The 23,513-nt window shown below is 40.6% G+C and overlaps 1 protein-coding gene across 2 annotated transcripts in view; it reads right to left on the minus strand.

Moving 5' to 3' along the window:
* dscaml1 (Down syndrome cell adhesion molecule like 1) overlaps positions 1–23,513 on the minus strand; it is a 314,329-nt gene that overhangs the window by 20,385 nt on the left and 270,431 nt on the right. For both annotated transcript variants that reach the window (XM_072915009.1, XM_061972936.2), the window contains exons 23-30: positions 16,526–16,643; positions 16,288–16,451; positions 16,089–16,187; positions 11,764–11,952; positions 11,532–11,660; positions 11,316–11,474; positions 6,725–6,880; positions 141–171 (exon numbers count right to left, since the gene is read on the minus strand). In XM_072915009.1, the coding sequence (XP_072771110.1) occupies positions 141–171; positions 6,725–6,880; positions 11,316–11,474; positions 11,532–11,660; positions 11,764–11,952; positions 16,089–16,187; positions 16,288–16,451; positions 16,526–16,643 (1,045 nt within the window). The remainder of the gene's footprint in view (positions 1–140; positions 172–6,724; positions 6,881–11,315; positions 11,475–11,531; positions 11,661–11,763; positions 11,953–16,088; positions 16,188–16,287; positions 16,452–16,525; positions 16,644–23,513) is intronic.

Raw genomic sequence — 23,513 nt, forward strand, 5'->3', positions numbered from 1 at the left:
ACACACACACACACACACACACACACACACACACACACACACACACACACACACTGGGTTGGGATACGGCCAAACTTACAGGTTTTACCTGCCACGTGGGGTCTTACACTATGAGCAAGAGAGGGAAGGATGCACCTTACCTGATCAGCATCTCCGCCAGGCTTTTGGCATCTAGAAAAAACAGTGCATAAAATAAAAATATATTAAATTTTTAAAAATATGTATGTATCTATGTAATTTGATCCAACACAAACAAATTAAAGGAATATCTGATCTAAAGAGATTTGTCAGAGCTACAGTTCTTCTTAGGTCAGGGGTGTCAAACTAATTTTAGACCGGAGGCCACACGGAAAATCTACTCCCAAGTGGGCCGCACTGGTAAAATCACGGCACGATAACTTAAAAACAAAGACAACTTCAGATTGTTTTCTTTGTTTAAAAATAGAACTAGCACGAATGTACAAATCATAATGTTGTTGGTTTTTTTTACACTTACATGTTGTTGTTTATATTTTCTGAATACATTATATGATAATGTTCATCAGTCAACTCATTGGTGTTGATTTTCAATTTATCAAGATAAAAAAATTGTATCAAAATCAAAGGATGTTATTTATGTAGTTCGATCATTTTCCTCGACTGATGTACGAACATCATGTGGTTTATTTTGTACATATGAGATAGGCTCCAGCGCCCCCCGGGACCCCGAAGGGATTAAGCGGTAGAAAATGGATGGATGGATATGTAGCATCATCTACAAAGACACAAAGTATTGCTATTGCGACATCTAGTGGACACATTTAGAACAGCAGTTTCATTCATTCAAAAATTTCAGATACATTTTTATACTTAGCAAACTCATCCCGCGGGCCGGATAAATCCTGTTCACGGGCCCGATCTGGACATCGGGCCCTACGTTTGACACCCCTGCCTTAGTTTATCACTGCTAATTGGTTCCAGGCCCGACCATTTACACAAAGTAGGATTATTATTATTACATTTTATATTTTAATATTTAGAGTATACAAAAACTGTTTAAAAGCTTGTAAATATGTTTTTTTTTTTTAACATACCGTATTTTTCGGATTATAAGTCGCGGTTTTTTTCAGAGTTTGGCCGTGGGTGCGACATATACTCCGGAGCGACTTATGTCTGAATTTATTAACACATTACCGTAAAATATCAAATAATATTATTTATCTAATTCACGGAAGAGCCGAAGCAAATGTCAGCAATCGTCATACACACGTCAACCAATAAAAATTCGGCGGGGGAGGGTCATGGCAGAAGTGCATTGTGGGTCATGGGATGCTAACTGCTATATGGTGTGTAGTGAAGCATATTTAGCTATTCCTCGTCCTGCACGGATGATACTTGTAAGAAACGTACTTTATTTGTCGCCATAGAGGCGAGGATTAGTGATTTAGAAGTAGCTAAAACACTGCCGATGGCGGATGGACTTTAGCCGCTAGCTAGCTAGCCATGTCTTAAAGCACCTCTTCCTGAGGGCGTTTCAGTGTTATAACTTCACCTTCATCGTTAGTTTTTAAGACAAAATGCGTCCGTTCTCCCTTTTCTGTCTACGCACTGTGTCTCCCGTTGTAAGTACTGCGTGATTGTGTGCGACCGAACATGCTCGTCTGCTCGTAAAACCAGCAATAACACGACGTGACTTCGACGCGGGCGCGTGGGGGACCGGTACGTTTCAGAGACGATATAGTACCGAAAATGATTAATTAGCATCGCGGTACTATACTAATACCCGTATATCGTACAACCCTAGTTTGTACACAGCTAGCCAGACAGCATATGTACTGTAGTTGTACTAACATGCATTGCGTGCTGCATGTATCATGACTCACTGGACGGACAGTTGTCTGTTTGGTCCAGCTGGCCACGGAGGTTTTTTTTGGTTAATTATGGGTAAGCACTCCATTTATGTCGATATAGCTCGGCTCCAAGTTCCGCATTTGCAGCTTTGAGTCGATTTCAGCGCACTCTATCGGCTTTCTTCTACTCCAACGTTTCACCCTCTTCTTAAGGCTCGCTTCAAAAAGCAGTAGTTCATCCATCGTATATTCAGATTCAAAAAGATAAGCTTGTGAATCCTCATTTGTCCAACAATAGTCCTCTTTGTTTTCCAGGATTAGAACACACACAAGCGTTTTGTATCCGGAAGTAGGAACACACTGGAAGTCGGAAGTGCGCTGCTATGGAAACAGAAATCTATGTCACTCCCAGAAACGATTCAAATGATCAAAATACGGTAAATATTATACATATTACATATTGTTATGAACGTGTCTGTTGCTACATCATATATAGACTTTTGAGGGTTTTAGAGCAGTGGTTCTCAAATGGGGGTACGCGTACCCCTGTAGGTACTTGAAGGTATGCCAAGGGGTACGTGAGATTTTTTTTTAAATATTCTAAATATAGCAACAATTCAAAAATCCTTTATAAATATATTTATTGAATAATACTTCAACAAAATATGAATGTAATTTCATAAACTGAACATCCATCAATCAATCAATCAATCAAAGTTTATTTATATAGCCCTAAATCACAAGTGTCTCAAAGGGCTGCACAAGCCACAACGACATCCTCGGTACAGAGCCCACATAAGGGCAAGGAAAAAATCACCCCAGTGGGACGTCGATGTGAATGATTATGAGAAACCTTGGAGAGGACCCCATATGTGGGTAACCCCCCCCTCAAATCTCAAATCAAGTAGGCTATTCCATTCATTACCATAAACCGAGAGTTTCCCCCATGTCATGATGGTTTGACCCTACCTGGCGGTGCCGTACGGCACCAACTGTCAATCAACTATCGATGTAGAAAACAATGGAGGCTTGGTTAAAGCGTAGCAGTAATGCAGCTGAAAACAAGGAGGAACATGTGCCAAAGAAGGTCAAACCAGAGCCGGCAAAATTCAGACAGTATTCCGAAGAATGTGTTAATGGGATTTACGGTTTAGGATTAGGGGGTACTTGAATTAAAAACATTTTCACAGGAGGTACATCACTGAAAAAAGGTTGAGAACCACTGTTTTAGAGGGCTTTGAAGGATACAACGGTGATCCCCATTAGCTGCATCTTTCAAGCGTTTTTTATCATCTTTAAAATCCCTCCCCCAAAAAAGACATGTGTGTTCTTGTCCCTCATATTGATTGTAAACGATAAGCAAAATTCCAAAAATAGTGCAGTTCCTTTTGCTGTGGCCGTCGTCCTACCATGACATGGAAATAATTCCTGGGGGATTCCTCTAAGTTAGAAAAACCGAGACATCTTGACAGTTGCAGCCAAGATAACCATTAGCTGTGTTGTTAGCATTGCGTGTCCTGCGTTGTCATTCCAAATCGCTCACAAGGCTCACTAATGTGGAGCTCTGATGTCGAAGACATACTTGCCAACCTTGAGACCTCCGATTTTGGGAGGTGGGGGTGGGGGGCGTGGTCAGGGGGCGTGGTTAAGAGGGGTGGAGTATATTTACAGCTAGAATTCACCAAGTCAAGTATTTCCTATATATATATATATATATATATATATATATATATATATAGGAAATACTTGACTTTCAGTGAATTCTAGCTATATATATATATATATATATATATATATATATATATATATATATATATATATATATATATATATATATAAATAAATAAATAAGAGAAATACTTGAATTTCAGTGTTCATTTATTTCCACATATACACACACATAACACTCATCTACTCATTGTTGAGTTAAGGGTTGAATTGTCCATCCTTGTTCTATTCTCTGTCACTATTTTTCTAACCATGCTGAACACCCTCTCTGATGATGCATTCTGCTTCGTCTCCTTGTTGTGTGCGCAGTTGTGCACTGCACTCTCTAAAAGCCCGAGATGGTATTGTCACATATGCATGTACAGTAGATAGCAGTATTGTCCTGTTTAAGAGTGTCACAACATTGCTGTTTACGGCAGACGAACTGCTTTACGGTAGACGAAAACGTGACTGCTGCTGTTGTGTGTTGTTGCCGCCCTGGGACGACGTTAATGAAACTGCCTAACAATAAACCCACATAAGAAACCAAGAACTCGCCCTCGATCATTCTATAGTTATAACGTGATTGGGCAGGCACACTGCTTATATTGTGGGAAAGCGGACGTGAAAACAGGCTGCCGACACATCACTCAGGTCCGCCTGAATTTCGGGAGATTTTCGGGAGAAAATTTGTCCCGGGAGGTTTTCGGGAGAGGCGCTGAATTTCGGGAGTCTCCCGGGAAATCCGGGAGGGTTGGCAAGTATGGTCGAAGATAAAGTGCATCCTTGAATGAATCAACAGAGTTCATTCCTATTTAGCATTGCCTGGACAGCTGGTAGCATTAAGCGGCGCGCCGGTATTGCTACGTCTCGCTGTTGTCTTTTGACATTTCGCAGGCCAAAGGCTCACCAATGTGGAGATGTGTTATTGATGAGGCAGGTGTCGAAGATGAAGTGCTTCTGGCAAAACTTGGTCAACTTGATTGTCGCTGTGAATACCGCGCTGATTAGCCATCGTGTTGTTGGCAATGTCGTGCTTAACCCGGAAACAGAAGACCCACTTGGGGACTATCAATCAATCTCCACGACATAATAATTGAAAATAATAATAATAATAATAATAATGGATTGGATTTATATAGCGTTTTTCTAGAAAATCAAAGCACTTCACAAAGAAGTGAGAACCCATCTTTCATTCAGTCCACATTCAATACTACACTGTAATACATAAAATAATGAAAAATACCTAATTCAGCAGTTATTTTAGGCCAAAATAGGTAGAATAAGAATAAAAAGTGCAATGTGGCGAAGGATGAATGTACAATGTAAACATTGTTTTACCGCAGCTTCTAAACCTGCATTTACTTTATTATTATTCTTCGGTCAGTGGTCAACAAAATAAACAAACAGTTTTACATAAACAAACAGCTGTACATTCATAAATTGAAAATGTTGCAGACCGAAAGGGTTTAGGCTGAAGTTGAACACTTATTGCGCCTAACCCTATAAACAATGTCAAATACAAGATGAGCTTCCAAAAAATATAACATTTCCTTTGCACAACATATTATAAATACACCTTGTACACAACATAAACACTGCTCAATTATATACACAGTAAAGACATGTGAAATATCCTTGTACACGTGTTAGTTAAACCTTTGTACCAATTATATACTATATACAAACAATTATACTTCCATTATTATTTATATCCCACATTTAGTTTGTAATAAACATCACTCATAGTATTAACTACAGTGTTGATTCAAGAGTGATATATTTTTCCAAGACATTGGCCTAAAGTGTTTTTTAAATGTGTGAATGGAACTGGAACATTTTAAGGAATCATCCAAACTGTTCCACAGATGAACCCCCCTGACAGAAATACATCTACTTTTTAAGCTCGTTCTTATGTTTGCTTTCTGAAAGACAGCTGAGCCTCTGAGGTCATAGGGACTCTACCTAGGTTTGAACCTCTCCTGTAGACACCGAGGCAGCATGTGGTTATGAGCTTTATACGTCACAATAGCAGTGTTGAGGTCAACAAGATCGTGCAGATTTAATGTTTTTAATTTAATTTAATAAACAGAGCATTGGTATGGTCATGATAATCCACATAATTTACAATTCTAATGGATTTATTTTGAAGTAAGAACATAGAGTTGATGTTTGATTTATAATTGTTACCCCAGATTTCAACACAATAATTAAGATATGGGAGTACGAAATAGTTATATAACATGTTAAGAGCCTTTTGATTTACAGAGTTTTTAATTTTATGTAACAGCAATCATTTTTGCCATCTCTGTCTTAAGTATATTTATGTATATTTTTATAGTTTAATAATTATTACTTATAATTTACTGTACATAGCTAACTTCATTCAAATTGCCCTAGGGAAACTGGGTAACACGTGGCACACTGGCAAAGCTTAACCTATTGTTACTATAACAATCTACAATTCTTCTTCGCTTTCTTCCCCTCCATTTATCTGCTTTCTTTTGTATTTCAAGTTATCATTACATATATGTATTGTAGCATTTGAACAATTGTATTGATGATAATAATTGTTATTATTCATTATCAATAGCGCTATTTCTATTGATATTTGTATTGCTCCATTTGTAGTGTAATAATCCTCATTGTCATATCTGTATTTTTATTTATTTCACTAACTGCTTCTTTGCTATCACTTTTACCATCATAATTGTACATATCCTGTTTGCTGATGTTGCTCTATTGTTGTTGTTGTTGTTGTTGTTGTCTCTCTGTCTTATCCCCCTCTTGTCCCCACAATTTCCCCCTCTGTCTTCCTTTTTTTTCTCTTTCTATCCCCTCCTGCTGCGGCCCGACTGCACCAAATAATAATATAAATCCATTCAATAAAGTCAAACACAAATAAGGCAACAAGAGAAGTATCCCACACTTCTCTTTTGTAAAGTAAATTTGTGCATCTACATCAACTATATGATTTGCCTGAGTAGCTGGACGGGACAAAAAAAAAAAAAATTAAAAAAAATTAAACAAAAACAAACAAATTGGATCTGATTTGGAATGGACTACTTAGCATTGCCCCTGCAGACAGGAACTTCTACAACAAAACAAACTAACCATACTTGTCAAAGGTGAAACTGTATCCCAAAATCTGCTCCCGTTTTTACTGCCTGATTTTGTTTTCCGCTCACCTCGGAGTCTCTTCAGCCTCTTTTCTTTGCGTTTCTTGCGTATGATGAAGAGGAGAGCCACGCCAAGAGTGACCAGGATCACAGGGCAGCCGATAGAAAACAGCTTCTTCACGTCGTCGTTTTTTTCCAGGGGAGACTTGATTGGAGGAATGGTGCCTGCAGGGATGAAAATTAAAATTAAATCAACATAAAAAACACAAGATACACTTACAATTAGTGCACCAACCCAAAAAACCTCCCTCCCCCATTTACACTCATTCACACAAAAGGGTTGTTTCTTTCTGTTATTAATATTCTGGTTCCTACATTATATATCAATATATATCAATACAGTCTGCAAGGGATACAGTCCGTAAGCACACATGATTGTGCGTGCTGCTGGTCCACTAATAGTACTAACCTTTAACAGTTAATTTTACTAATTTTCATTAATTACTAGTTTCTATGTAACTGTTTCTGTATTGTTTTACTTTCTTTTTTATTCAAGAAAATGTTTTTAATTTATTAATCTTATTTTATACATTTAAAAAAAAAGTACCTTATCTTCACCATACCTGGTTGTCCAAATTAGGCATAATAATATGTTAATTCCACGACTGTATATATCGGTTGATATCGGTATTGGTAATTAAAGAGTTGGACAATATCGGAATATCGGATATCGGCAAAAAGCCATTATCGGACATCCCTAATTAAAACTCATTGTGTCATTACAATGAGGGCATTTATTTATCTAAACTGCAAAAAAGACATAGTGGGAATTGCAAAAGGGGACACTTGAAAAGAGGCTGTTATTTATTAAATTGTTTACTTGTGCAAAACTTGACAACCAGAAAACAGCTAAATGTCCTCCAATAAGCACACACGTTTGGTCGTTTCCTGTATTTTAGTGACGTCGTTTCCAAAAGGTAAATATGGTAGACTGTAGCCTACTAGGAGCTAGCAGCTACACAACAGCTAAGCTTACAATAGCACACATACTAAAGCTACATACTATGTGTCCTTAAATGAACAATACTGGAGTCTAAAACACAAAATGTGTCAATTTTCAAATGTTACTAATACTTACAAAGTCTGTAAGGCAGAACCATGTTAGCCTGAAAGTGTATTAAAAAATTACTGCATCATGAGTTTATGTCATGATTTATTGGGACCACTAGGTGCTACCAAAACAAATTAATACTTCACTTCTATTTAAAGCCAGCATTAGTCAATTCCAGTTACCTTATTTTTCGGACTATAAGTCGCAGTTTTTTATATATGTTTTTTTTTTTCCTTTTTTACTATGCATTTTCGGCAGGTGCGACTTATACTCCGGTGCGATTTATACTCTGAAAAATACAATAATAGGTTAGATTAAATAGGTAACAAAAGCTAGAAAAATATTTAATGTTTCATCTGTGTATTGTTTTTCACACCTAACACTGTTCTGTTTTTTTTTTTTAGCAATTTCACTTCATTTAAGCCTTTTCTAACGTTCCACATTATAAAATAATAAGGGTGTAACGGTACACAAAAATCTCGGTTCGGTACGTACCTCGGTTTAGAGGTCACGGTTCGGTTCATTTTCAGTACAGTAAGAAAACAACAAAATATAAAAGTTTTGGTTATTTATTTACCACATTTGTAAACAATGGCTTTATCCTTTTAACATTGGGAATACTATAATAATTTTGCCCAAAAATAGAAATAGCTCTGTGTGTGATGGATGTGAGCCACCACTAGGCTGATCAGTGCAACAGCAGGCAGTCATGAATGCTAAGGATAACAATAACATACATATACACACAGGGTCCATTGCCAGGGTAATGTGGTCAACATATATACAATAAAAACTAAATAAGATAAGGCTCAGAATGGTTTCTTAACAAAACCTTTCTACATATAAAGTGCAACATTAAACTGCCTCAAGTTGTTGCTCGGATTAAATAAAATGACAAAACTTGTCTTCTACGTATAAAAAGTGCAACATGAAACAGTTTCAAGTCAACTCAGCATCAGATTAACTATTCTTTCCTCCCCCAGCCTTTAACCCTGGTGACTTTCACTCAATCTTCATGTTTTTTGCCAGAAAAATCAGTTCATCCACATTGTCTGCAGATAGAGCAGACCTGCTTGCAGTTACGGGGCGGTATAGCTCGGTTGGTAGAGTGGCCGTGCCAGCAACTTGAGGGTTCCAGGTTCGATCCCCGCTTCCGCCATCCTAGTCACTGCCGTTGTGTCCTTGGGCAAGACACTTTACCCACCTGCTCCCAGTGCCACCCACACTGGTTTAAATGTAACTTAGATATTGGGTTTCACTATGTAAAGCGCTTTGAGTCACTAGAGAAAAAGCGCTATATAAATATAATTTACTACTACTACTACTACTACTACTACTACAACGTCTCCAGCTGTGGAAAATACCCTTTCGCTGGGCACGGAGGAAGCAGGTATGGCGAGGTAGTGCCTGGCTAACTTGGCAGTAAGAGGATGTATGGGCTCATTGTTCTTCCACCATAGAAGTGGGTCAAAATCTAGTTTTTAATGCAATATGGTCTTAAATCTGCCGCTATAAAAACACCAACGACATTTGTTATTGCTTGAGCCCTGTCTGAATTGCCGAGGAGAGGCTGCTTGAATGCGGTGGGGAGCTGTGTTTGCACCACGCTCGTCTTTCTCTTAGTTGAAGCGATGTTCACTTGGGGGTGGTGCCGCTTCAAATTGGTTTGCATGTTTGATTTGTTGGCAGAAGCATACCCTACTTCTGCTGAACAATGTCGGCAAATCGTCCTCCATTGTTGTATCGCACCGCGAAGCCGAAGTGTTCCCAAAAGGGAGATCTTAACGAGGCAGAAGGGTCTTCCAGCTCTGGCTTTTGCATGTTGTCGTAGCCCGGTCGTTGCTAGCAGGCCGTGTGTTGTGCCTCTGTGTGCATTGTTTACACAACGTGCGGTACGCTACTTAATATGTCCGTGTGGAAAGTTGTTCGGTACACCTCCGAACGGAACCGAAACCCCTGTACCGAAATGGTTCAATACAAATACACGTACCGTTACACCAGTGACGTGCAGTCACTAGAGGCAGGTGAGGCGGGGCCACTGCGTTGTGCCTCACCATGGATTGCGGACTCGGCTAACTGCTGGCCTGCTGTGCAGTGAGACCGTATTGCTATATGAACTATATTATACATTTCCATAGTTTAGTTAGCTGAGGTATATAATGTACAGTGTATTTTGTCAACAACTGTATGTGTGTAACGTATTTCTTGTGCTGAGCGATCATAAAACGGCTGCAAAAGACGCACTGGCTGAGGCTCCAGTAATCCCGCCTTCTGCACCCCCGCCGTATAATTGTTATATCAACTAAAGCCCACACTTAAACTTTCCACGTGCAAGATTGAATCTATTTAAAAAAGTTATTTCATAAGAAGCCAAAAAGTGCAAAAACAATAATGTTCGTGTTGGAGGAGTTGTGAATGACTGCAGGGCCACAACATTTGGTACACCTGCAGACTGCAGGTGTATCTAATTCACAACTCCTCCAACACGAACATTATTGTTTTTGCACTTTTTGGCTTCTTATTAAATAACTTTTGTAACCTATTTTTATGGGCTTTCCTCTTTGTGATGTTAAGTTCCTGTTATGCGCTGTTATACAGTATATGCCTTGAGCTCTTATTTTGAAGGCGCTAAGAGCGGAAGTGATGACACGTTGGAGTTGAGCGGAAGTTTTTGAAAGAAGGTAAATAAAGTGGTCCTCGTGTAAACTGGAGCCTCCGTGTTTGTTATTTTGTAGTTTCATACAGTATAGGCGACATTTATAAACCCTCGGTTACACTTTTTAAAATAGATTCAATCTTGCACGTGGAAAGTTTAAGTGAGGGCTTTAGTTGATATAACACTCTCGTCAGGGGGTGCATTAATCCGGCACAACAGCGGCTCATGGACTTATTTTATAAGTAAAGGTAAGACCATAATAACGTTTTTTTTTATTAAATGTGCTTTTTTGTGTGGTACAGTTTGTATGTGTAAAGTTAAAGTTAAGTTAAAGTACCAATGATTGTCACACACACACTAGGTGTAATGAAATTTGTCCTCTGCATTTGACCCATCCCCTTGATCACCCCCTGGGGGGTGAGGGGAGCAGTGGGCAGCAGCGGCGCCGCGCCCGGGAATAATTTTTGGTGATTTAATAACCCCCAATTCCAACCCTTGATGCTGAGTGCCAAGCAGGGAAGAATGCTGGTATGAGCTTTTAAACATTACCCGTTAACTGCTGCCAATCAAATGGTGAATAAGATACTCTTTAGGGTTCATATGTTTGTAAATCTGACTGTGATGAAGTCAGTGCCTCACCAGCCATGAACCTCACCGCACGTCACTGCTTTACACCCTTATAAAATGGTACAAGTATGTAAAATCAGTAGATATTGGTGCTGGTGTCGTATTGGGTTACTCAAAGCTCCAATATCGGTATCGAAAGTGAAAAAGTTGTATCGGTACACCCTTATTTTTGGAGATCTCGCACCAGGCATTTCACTAAATGACATTAATTGGAGTATTTACGGTATCATCCTTGCAGACAACAATAAGGAGAGTAGTTAACTCACTGCCGTCATAATCCAGAGTGGCAAACTGGGAGCTCTGGTTGCCACAACCGGCGCTGTTGCAGGCTTTCATCTTCAGCTCATACCAGGTGGCCTCACGCAGCTCGGCCAGGAACACGTCAGTGGTGGCGTTGGTGCGCACGTTCTGCCATGCCCACGTTCCTGCAGAATTGTTGCAACGTTGAGGCGTGTTTAAGGATGCCAAGCGAAGTGGCTTACCTTTCGGGCGAAACTCCAGAGTCACGGCGCTGATTGGACAGCCGCCGCTGGCCCAGCCCTGCAGATTGAGGCGGGCGTGGCTTGAGTTGATGTGGGTGAAGACAGGCTGGTCCTTGTTGAACTGGGGCTCTAGAAAATAACCAGTCATTGTTATAACTGAATATGTACTCCACTGCAGTATAAAAGAGGATTTAAGTCAAATCAGTAATTTCCTCATCAGTCTTCCTCTGACCTCGGCCGTGGGTCTTTGCTTCGATGATCTCGCTGATGCGTCCCGCCCCCACGCTGTTCTTGGCCGCCAGCTTGACTTTGTACCAGGTGCCGCAGCGCAGGTTGTCCAGTTTGAAGGAGCGCTCGGTGGAACTGATGAACACATCTTTCCACTCCTCTGTGTTGTCCACAGAGTACTGCAGCACAAAACCTGCACACACAAACGTTGAGAGGACATGCATCAGGTAAATCACAGCACCTGACATAATGTGGTGTCCTATCTGACGCCCTTGGTGTCACTGTGTTAACAGCTTTACAAAATAGATCTATTGTCCACTAGGTGGCAGTATGAGTCTGGTCTTCCTCAGCTACCATTAACACAATGACAAGGATGCTGCTGACTGAGCGTCCATCTTAAGCTAATTAGTTGTATTTTACCATGAATTGATTAACGTGGACCCTGACTTAAACAAGTTGAAAAACGTATTCGGGTGTTACCATTTAGTGGTCAATTGTACTGTACTGTGCAATCTACGAATAAAAGTTTCAATCAATCAATCAGCTGTCTTAAAGAGCAAACGTCCTCCATTTCTGTTTGTAGTATTTTGTTTACTCATTATACATACATAGCTGCCCTTTTCCTTAGTTTTGCATTAGATATATTAGGCCTGCATGCACTCACTGTATTGAGTATATGAAACATCCCATTCGCTGTAGTTTGCATTGCTGGAAATTTTCTTTGCATGATACTACGAGAGCAAGGGTGCCCAAACTTTTTTGCTTCCTGCCAAAAAACAGCAAATTTAAGCATTAAACACAAAAAACCTAAATGTAAATAATAAAGTCCTTATAATTACTGCCAATAACAATGATATATTATAATGAGTTGGCCTTGCAATGATCGTGTGAGATTTCGTCACTCCGGATACGATACCAAAATTGGAGCCTTGAGTATTGGATATTAATATGTTATCAACAGGAATCATACATACATTTATCATTTTGAAGTGTGTAATGTTAGAAAAGGCTTTATCAAGTGAAATTAGTCAAATAGACAACACTAATCTATTTATTATTAACCGTCTGAAATGGACTTATGCTGTCTTTAAAGGGGAACATTATCACCAGACCTATGTAAGCGTCAATATATACCTTGATGTTGCAGAAAAAAGACCATATATTTTTTTAACCGATTTCCGAACTCTAAATGGGTGAATTTTGGCGAATTAAACGCCTTTCTATTATTCGCTCTCGGAGCGATGACGTCACGTTGTGACGTCACATCGGGAAGCAATCCGCCATTTTCTCAAACACATTACAAACACCGAGTCAAATCAGCTGTGTTATTTTCCGTTTTTTTGACTGTTTTCCGTACCTTGGAGACATCATGCCTCGTCGGTGTGTTGTCGGAGGGTGTAACAGCACGAACAGGGACGGATTCAAGTTGCACCAGTGGCCCAAAGATGCGCAAGTGGCAAGAAATTGGACGTTTGTTCCGCACACTTTACCGACGAAAGCTATGCTACGACAGAGATGGCAAGAATGTGTGGATATCCTGCGACACTCAAAGCAGATGCATTTCCAACGATAAAGTCAAAGAAATCTGCCGCCAGACCCCCATTGAATCTGCCGGAGTGTGTGAGCAATTCAGGGACAAAAGACCTCGGTAGCACGGCAAGCAATGGCGGCAGTTTGTTCCCGCAGACGAGCGAGCTAAACCCCCTGGATGTCTTGGCTCACACCGTCCCTTATGCCACCGAAGATGATCAAGAGAAGAATATCGACCCTAGCTTCCCTGGCCTGCTGACATCAACTCCAAAACTGGACAGATCAGCTTTCAGGAAAAGATAGCGGATGAGGGTATGTCTACAGAATATATTAATTGATGAAAATTGGGCTGTCTGCACTCTCAAAGTGCATGTTGTTGCCAAATGTATTTCATATGCTGTAAACCTAGTTCATAGTTGTTAGTTTCCTTTAATGCCAAACAAACACATACCAATCGTTGGTTAGAAGGCGATCGCCGAATTCGTCCTCGCTTTCTCCCGTGTCGCTGGCTGTTGTGTCGTTTTCGTCGGTTTCGCTTGCATACGGTTCAAACCGATATGGCTCAATAGCTTCAGTTTCTTCTTCAATTTCGTTTTCGCTACCTGCCTCCACACTACAACCATCCGTTTCAATACATGCGTAATCTGTTGAATCGCTTAAGTCGCTGAAATCCGAGTCTGAATCCGAGCTAATGTCGCTATACCTTGCTGTTCTATGCGCCATGTTTGTTTGTGTTGGCATCACTATGTGACGTCACAGGAAAATGGACGGGTGTATATAACGATGGTTAAAATCAGGCACTTTGAAGCTTTTTTTAGGGATAATGCATGATGGGTAAAATTTTGAAAAAAACTTAAAATAAAATAAGCCACTTAGAACTGATTTTTAATGGTTTTAACCCTTCTGAAATTGTGATAATGTTCCCCTTTAAGTGCTGTTTTTTCAGCAACACCTCGTGGTCAAAATAATTCATTAAGCTTATGACGTCAGTTGAATGATGCAGACCCGTTTGTTACTGGATACTTTTTTAAAACACCCCTTCGTTGGAGACTTTGTATCAGTAGGCAGTATGCAAATATAATTACTTGATACTTGTTTATGTTGACCAATGGTATTTTAGACGGCAATATTGTTCAATTAAGGATAAGTATGTATAGCTTGTTTGCTATTGTGTGCTTAGCTGTTGTGTTGCTACTAGCTCCTAGTAGCCTATACTCCACCATATTTACTTCTCGTAAATTATTTAAATAAAATACAAGAAAAGACCAACCGTGTGTGCTTATTGAAGGACATATAGATGTTAACTGGATGTCGAACTTTGCACAAATAACCACGCCACAGGACTGCTTATATTAAAGCTAAAATTGGGAAGTTTGGATGCAAGTCGATATAATCTGATACTTTATTGCTGATATCGGACTGATATGATATCCGATATCAATATTGGATTCGGACACCCCTAGTGAGATTAAAAGAATGTCACTATATATATGTATAACATTTGGGAAGCCACCCTTTGGCAGGCCAAACCTAATGACTCAACGGGCCAAATTGTGCTAAAGTAAGTGATGCCGCTGTACATTTCTGGAGAACACAACAACAAATACCAAAATTGGGGGTTAAGGTAAGATGTTGACATTACGTCTAAATTGGTGACATGAGCTGGCTTGCTGCTCAGTGGCCTTGTGGTGAGAGTTGAGATCTGAGATCGGTAGGTCGTGAGTTCAAACCTCAGCCAAGTCATACCAAAGACTATAAAAATGGGACACATTACCTCCCTGCTTGGCACTCAGCATCAAGGGTTGGAATTGGGGGTTAAATCACCAAAATTATTCCCGAGCGCGGCCACCCCTGCTGCTCACTGCTCCCCTCACCTCCCAGGGGGTGGAACAAGGGGATGCAGAGGGTAATTTCAACACACGTAGTGTGTGTGTGTGTGACTATCAGTGGTACTTTCAAAGTAAACAAAGCCGGAAATGTGTCCCGTGAAAAACCGTCTGACCGGAACTATCTAATAACTAAAGTTCCTTGGGTGAATAATGTAAACTCACCACACCGGTATGTTTCAGCGCTTTCATGGCGAGTTAACTGACAGATATAAGTAAGATCTTTACACTACTTTATATTAAAAATGGCAACAGCGGAGGATGAATGTCCCATAACAAGAAGATAGAGAAAAATAAGAAGCTTATCGACTACGGTTTTGGCATGGACTACTACCTGCTCAGTGGCCTAGTGGTTAGAGTGTCCGCCCTGAGATCGGTAGGTCATGAATTCAAACCCGAGTCATACCAAAGACTATAAAAATGGGACCCATTACCTCCCTGCTTGGCACTCAGCATCAAGGGTTGGCATTGGGGGTTAAATCACCAAAAATTATTCCCGGGCGTGGCCACCGCTGCTGCTCACTGCTCCCCTCACCTCCCAGGGGGTGGAACAAGGGGATGCAGAGGGTAATTTCAACACACGTAGTGTGTGTGTGTGTGTGTGACTATCAGTGGTACTTTCAAAGTAAATCAATCAAAGTCTATTTATATAGCCCTAAATCACGTGTCTCAAAGGGCTGCACAAGCCACAACGACATCCTGGGCTCGGATCCCAAATAAGGGCAAGGAAAAACTCAACCCAATGGGGTTACGATGAGAAACCTGGGCGACTGGTGCAATGGACGTGGAGTGGCTCTAGTTAATAGTGTGAGAGTCCAGTCCATAGTGGATCTAGTTAATAGTGTGAGTCCAGTCCACAGTGGATCTAGTTAATAGTTAATTTACTTTAACTTAACTTAAACAAAAAACATACCTCTGATGGAGCTTCCGCCATTGTCTCCTGGTATCCAGGCTAGCGTGATGGAGGAGGTGGACGTGGTGGACACAGTGAGACGAGGCTGGTCTGGGGGAACTGAACAAAAACAAAACAGACATACAAGTAGAAACTCAATAAAAACGTAACAAACCCCTCCCCCCCCCCAAAAAAAACCCAGATGCTGTCCGTTTTCCACCTTGCACTAAAAGATTGACGATGATGGTGTCAAAGCCCAGCGTGTTGGTGGCCGTGCAGGTGTAGTACCCAGAATCTTCTGCTTTGACAGAGCGCAGCACCAGCGTGCCATTAGTCATGATGAGGCGCTGTCCATCCAGAGACACTGGGATGGCGGTGTTCTCACTAGCACAGAAAGACGGGTCACATTTACGCCACAATGTAATCATATTAGACCCAATTTTGTGGTAACGTCTCACCTGTCTTTAGTCCACTTAATACTCGGTGTCGGCTCTCCTACAGAGTTGCAGGGCAGTCGAACCTCTTTCATCCACGGAGTGGTCACCGTCCTCCCGAAGGACAGGATCTTAGCTGGGGCTGATAGAACACAGACAGGGCGATATCATAATTGAATACTATTATATGGAAGTTGAATTAGAAGTCAAATGCCAAGATTGCATAATGTATGTTATGATGCAACACTCATGAATCGGCCTGTGGACACAAAAGGGTGCAAATTTGTCAATACATGTACCTGCAAGAGCTGAATTAGGGCCAAAAGTTTTAAAAATTCAACTTTGAAACTGGAATTTTGAAAAAAAAAATTCAAACAACTTTATTAATCCCTCCAGGGGCAATTTAATTTGAGCAGCACGTTGTCGTAGTTCACAAAGCCTACATGGCTCACAATAAATAAAAGGTCAATAAATACAAACCCCGTTTCCATATGAGTTGGGAAATTGTGTTAGATGTAAATATAAACGGAATACAATTATTTGAAAATCATTTCCAACCCATATTCAGTTCAAAGACAACATATTTGATGTTCAAACTGATAAAACATTTTTTTTTTGCAAATAATCATTAACTTTAGAATTTGATGCCAGCAACACATGACAAAGAAGTTGGGAAAGGTGGCAATAAATACTGATAAAGTTGAGGAATGCTCATCAAACACTTATTTGGAACATCCCACAGGTGAACAGGCAAATTGGGAACAGGTGGGTGCCATGATTGGGTATAAAAATAGATTCCATGAAATGCTCAGTCATTCACAAACAAGGATGGGGCAAGGGTCACCACTTTGTCAACAAATGCGTGAGCAAATTGTTGAACAGTTTAATAACACCATTTCTCAACCAGCTATTGCAAGGAATTTAGGGATTTCACCATCTACGGTCCGTAATATCATCAAAGGGTTCAGAGAATCTGGAGAAATCACTGCACGTAAGCAGCTAAGCCCGTGACCTTCGATCCCTCAGGCTGTACTGCATCAACAAGCGACATCAGTGTGTAAAGGATATCACCACATGGACTCAGGAACACTTCAGAAACCCACTGTCAGTAACTACAGTTGGTCGCTACATCTTTTAGTGCAAGTTAAAACTCTCCTATGCAAGGCAAAAACCGTTTATGAACAACACCCAAAAACGCCGTCAGCTTCGCTGGGCCTGAGCTCATCTAAGATGGACTGATACAAAGTGGAAAAGTAATCTGTGGTCTGACGAGTTCACATTTCAATTTGTTTTTGGAAACTGTGGACGTCGTGTCCTCTGGACCAAAGAGGAAAAGAACCATCCGGATTGTTATAGGCGCAAAGTTGAAATGCCAGCATCTGTGATGGTATGGGGGTGTATTAGTGCCCAAGACATGGGTAACTTACACATCTGTGAAGGCGCCATTAATGCTGAAAGGTACATACAGGTTTTGGAGCAACATATGTTGCCATCCAAGCAACGTTACCATGGACGCCCCTGCTTATTTCAGCAAGAAAATGCCAAGCCACGTGTTACATCAACGTGGCTTCATAGTAAAAGAGTGTGGGTACTAGACTGGCCTGCCTGTAGTCCAGACCTGTCTCCCATTGAAAATGTGTGGCACATTATGAAGCCTAAAATACCACAACGGAGACCCCGGACTGTTGAACAACTTAAGCTGTACATCAAGCAAGAATGGGAAAGAATTCCACCTGAGAAGCTTAAAAAAGGTGTCTCCTCAGTTCCCAAACGTTTACTGAGTGTTGTTAAAAGGAAAGGCTATGTAACACAGTGGTGAACATGCCCTTTCCCAACTACTTTGGCACGTGTTGCAGCCATGAAATTCTAAGTTAATTATTATTTGCAAAAAATAAATAAAGTTTATGAATTTGAACATCAAATATCTTGTCTTTGTAGTACATTCAATTGAATATGGGTTGAAAAGGATTTGCAAATCATTGTATTCCGTTTATATTTACATCTAACACAATTTCCCAACTCATATGGAAACTGGGTTTGTACATAAACAATACAACACTCTGAAAAATTTAAAAGTTTAAGAGTTTAAGAGTCTGAGTGCAAAGGGGACGAATGATTTGGAAAAACGATTTGTTTTACACAATGGAAGGGCATAATGTCGCCCTGAAGGCAAGAGAGAGAATTCCTCTGCAAGGACGTGGCTCGGGGAGGCTACAATGCTCTCTGCTTTTCGGAGGACTTGCTGGTTGCAGAAGAAGTTTAAGTCTCTTAGTTTTACTCCGGTAATCTTAGAGCAAGACTTAACGATACTAGTCAGGCTGTATCGGTCTTTAATTGAAAGACAGTGAAACCAACAAATAAAAGAAAAACACATAAGACTCTCAATAAATGTTTGACAAAAACGACTGAGTATAACAGGCCTGACAGAGAAATAATTACATATCCTGAGAAGATGAATTCTCTGTTGTGCCCGCTTCACTATAAAATCGGTGTTCACATCAAACTTGTCAAAAAAGGTCCCCAAATATTCATATGATGAAACAATGTCAACTTTTTTGTTATGTATAATGCACTCCGTAGACATTTCCTTTTTACATCTAATATAATGATGATGTACTCTGTTAATTATTTTGAACAAATCATTTTAATTTATTTTGATATTTGAGCTGCTGTTTTTTTTTCAGATTCAAATCTCGTGTTTTATAGTGTCCATTTTTGTCCACTTTCATATCTTTCTTTTTCAGATTCAAATTTTCTCTCTTTCAGATTCAGACTTTTGACCCGGATTTCGTGTCGGCGGCGTGTCATCAACAGAGGGGTGTGGCATCATGACAGACAGCTTCGCGAAAATGATTAGGGGGCGTTCCCCACCCGCCTTCAGGGAATGCAATGTGATGCTATTTATTTATTAGGTATTGTGTATAAAACCAAAACAAAATTAAAAACACAAAATCAATACAGAATAACTTAATTTAAACTGTAATTGATTTAGGTTTCTATTTTCATTTAATTAATTAGTCTCGTTGTCCCATGTCTTTTAGCCTTGTCGATATTAGCATGCTGATTTTAATCTGCATGGTGAGCATCTCTTTCTCCATTCTTGATTCCATTTTTCTCATATTTCTTCGGTCATATGCGGTTCAAGCTGACTCAGGCTTCTGCGATAACCAGGAAGCCTGATGTGGAGAACTGTAACTGTATAATCGGGGGATTGACGCAGACACGAATAGGTAACTACATGTTACAAAACCACCCCAAGGTTGATGTTGGTTATACTCGGCTCATAATACACAACTATAGTGCATTCAAGGACGGCTAAATAAAGTGGAAAAGCGAACGCTTGGCGCAACACAATGAAACAAAATGACACAGACATGCAAAAACTGAGGGCTTTCTAACGGTATATTAATTTTTTATAAAATAATTGGGGCTCTGGTGTAGTCTACATAAAGTGTTGAGTTGAATTTACTTATTTCGTACGATCTTGAAGGCAACATGATAGGATGATTCCAAATTACGCAAAATTTGTGCCGAAATTCTCAATTTGAAAAAGAAATATCTGAAACTAAAAATATCATTAAATTAAAAAAGATTTTAATTAAAAAAAAGAAGCTCAAATATCAAAGTTTAAGAAAGTGGAAAATGAAAATAAAGAATGCCATCCATCCATTTTCTACCGCTTATTCCCTTCGGGGTCGCGGGGGGCGCTGGAGCCTATCTCAGCTACAATCGGGCGGAAGGCGGGGTACACCCTGGACAAGTCGCCACCTCATCACAGGGCCAACACAGATAGACAGACAACATTCACACTCACATTCACACACTAGGGCCAATTTAGTGTTGCCAATCAACCTGTCCCCAGGTGCATGTTTTTGGAGGTGGGAGGAAGCCGGAGTACCCGGAGGGAACCCACGCAGTCACGGGGAGGACATGCAAACTCCACACAGAAAGATCCCGAGCCTGGGATTGAACCCCAGACTACTTAGCACCTTCGTATTGTGAGGCAGACGCACTAACCCCTCTTCCACCGTGCTGCCCAAAATAATTACTAGAGTGAATCACAATTATATTTCACCTGAAAAAATGCTGTGCACTTAATTTAATTTTATTTAAATTACACCGATGTAGTTTTAACATCAAAACATATTTTTTCAGTTTAAAATTTTCCAAGTACAACACATTTTGGCCCTAATTTAGCTCCAGACTTCAAGTACTATTATTTTTCAGGCAAATACACCACATTGTAGTGCTGTTATTACCTACACCTTAAAGTTTGACCCCATAAGTCAGACTGACTTGAAATTTCTCACGCTCCACATGACACCTACCGTAACTTTATTTTTATTAGAAGAGCTGAGGAAAAGCTTAATGTCGCACTAGAGTGAGCTGTCCAATTTTTTACACATGACTGTAGCTCAAGCAGAACCAGAATGAATGATATCGTTCCGAATATAACATTATGTAAAAGAGAATGAGTACAAAGAATACAAGGGTGCAAAAAAATCCCTTCAACCTTAGGCCTCATCAACCTCACATTTTATTTTGACTGTCAAAGTTTCTTAATGGCAGCATTCTAGTCACAGTGCACTTATGCTCCGGTCGAATAAAATATATTACTCCCTTTTACGGCTGCAATCATACTCACACAAACCTCTTAGAGAGCGTAACATGATGAAACTGCTGCTCTAACTCTATTATGTAGTCCGTCTTTTAATCCAGCACCTATTGACTTAACTGGCCTCTGTTATTGCCAAGTGTATTAGTTAAGTCTTCTCTTGTCAGGCCCTTTTCTCCACCCTCACGTAACCCCTTCCATCAGCCCCCCTCGCTTCAGAGCAGTTCATGTGTTGCCCTTTGAACCCAAAAATCAATACAACGCCTTGCTTGGTCCGTGCACAATGCTTCAGCAGGAAGGGAAGCAGAAAGGATGGTGTCAGAATGTGTCAGTTAAGTAGCACTATTAGGCTGCCATCAATAAATCCTTTGTTTCCTATTTATTTACAACCATTCAGGGCTATTTGGGTTTTTTGGAGCTTGCATGTTTTATTAACAGCTGCTCTGTGCGGATTGAATTGCCTCTCTGGGGCAAATAACGTTTTTAAATTTGTATAAGAGCAGATCAGTGTCATAAACATGATTTAAACACCTTATCTAAAGTTCAATTCAAGCATGGCAGGCTTTTTAAGAGCCTTCGGAAACCTTGGCAAATGATGTATTTATATACTGCACTTAAAAAATATGTTATCTAATCGCAGAATTTGCACCGAGGATGTGCAGCAGCTTGAGAAAAATAAAGGGAACATTTTCACAAAACATTCATCCATCCAATTTTTACCGCTTATACAAGCACCAGAAAATCTTTATCGTTTATCGTAGGGCATCACAAGATGCACTATGGTCTCATTGTGCAATACCACTCTGCTTCTCAGGAGGCACTAGTCGTCGTCGTCGCGATCACTCAAAATGAGTATGATTGTCCTCTTGTTGGTGGGACTGCCTGTGTGTGGAATCTTTTAAAGTGGGGAGACTGGTGCACAGACAGCCACCACACTGTCCTTGGCAAAGAGAAGGCCAGGGTCCAATGGCATGGAGACCAAGACAATTGAGGGCCCATCTTTGCTGCAGCCTTCTTCCGCCTTTGTGACCGTTGTGGAGCTTCCATGCAACCATCATCCGCCCACTCCGCCGTTGAGGTCTTTTACGACGAGGGAGACGCGAAGACTCCAACGTCACTTCTTCGCTGTGGGGAGCTGTATCCGGTGGCAAGGGAAACCCAGGACGACCGGCACCTCCTCACAGCTGCAGGAGGCTGCCAGAGCTCTGGTCTGTCGAAGGACCGCTTATGGTGCGCCTACCAGCACTTGCTTTTCTCTCGGGGTGTGCTCCCCTAGCCTTTTGTCTTCCCAGACTAACCCACAAGGCAGCGGGGCAAGGCACTAGTAAGCCTTTGCAATACAGTGGGACCTCGATTTATGAACCCATCAGAATACAAACCTTTCGATTTACAAACCACAGGCCGATTAAAAATGAGTTGTATGAACCTCAATGTAGGAATGTTTCATCCACACCGAGCGCAGTCGTTTTATGCCTGCAGCATATTCATTGCGGGAGGGTTTATTGAACTCCGTGAGCAGAACAGTGTTGTTGTTAGCTACTGTGCTAATTGTGTGCTTTTTTAAAAGTGTTTTAGCCTTTTTACAGCGTTTTTCTATTTTTGCTAACTCAATATGAGTCCAAAGAAAGCAATGGACAAGTAATGTGTGACACATTCGGGAAGTAGTCACACGGTTGTCAACACTGCCCTCCTGCCCTTATCCGTATCCTTCCACTAAATGATCAACCAACAAGGTAGAGTGGATACATGTTTTAATTCCTAATCACCTGGCTGTTAAAGTTAAGGTGTTTTGTGGTTTCAAACTGTGAGTGCACCACAGGGCCAGTGACAGTGAGTGTGCGTGTCGGCTGGGCGGCTTAGAATGAGGACAATTAATTTTCTAGTTGTTGTTTTGGCTTTGTTATTAAATAGAAAGTTGACCTATCACCCCCTTGTTATGTTCGTTTGATAAACAGCAGGGAGTCCCCCAAATTGCCAAAATCCCTGTGGCGGTGGTAGCGTGGCTTGGGGCGTGGTCAACATGACACCATCATATAATTAGCATAATCTTTGTCGTCCAGTCGTTGTTAAATGTCCAATTTCTGCAATTTATTTAGATTTTATTCAGGGTTGAATGAAATCGTCTTCTTCTCTTCACATCATTGCTGCTTCACTGCGACATATATGCCTCGCTCTCGCCCCCTGTGAGGTGGCGAGAGTACTACATACATGAGCAACCCCAGTTTGGTGGCCGCCAGTTGAATAAACCTCTAATAGAGGCTTCTACAATCATTTTAAGTGCCTTAATCTTTATTAAAACAACTCGCAACATATCTAGCATCTATTTCTGGTGTTTTTGGAAATTGTACTTGTGTTTAGAAACGCTTTACTTCTGTCGCTCGATGTCCGCGACGAACA

This window comes from Nerophis lumbriciformis, linkage group LG17 (assembly GCF_033978685.3).
Source record: "Nerophis lumbriciformis linkage group LG17, RoL_Nlum_v2.1, whole genome shotgun sequence".
Classification (NCBI taxonomy): domain Eukaryota; kingdom Metazoa; phylum Chordata; class Actinopteri; order Syngnathiformes; family Syngnathidae; genus Nerophis; species Nerophis lumbriciformis.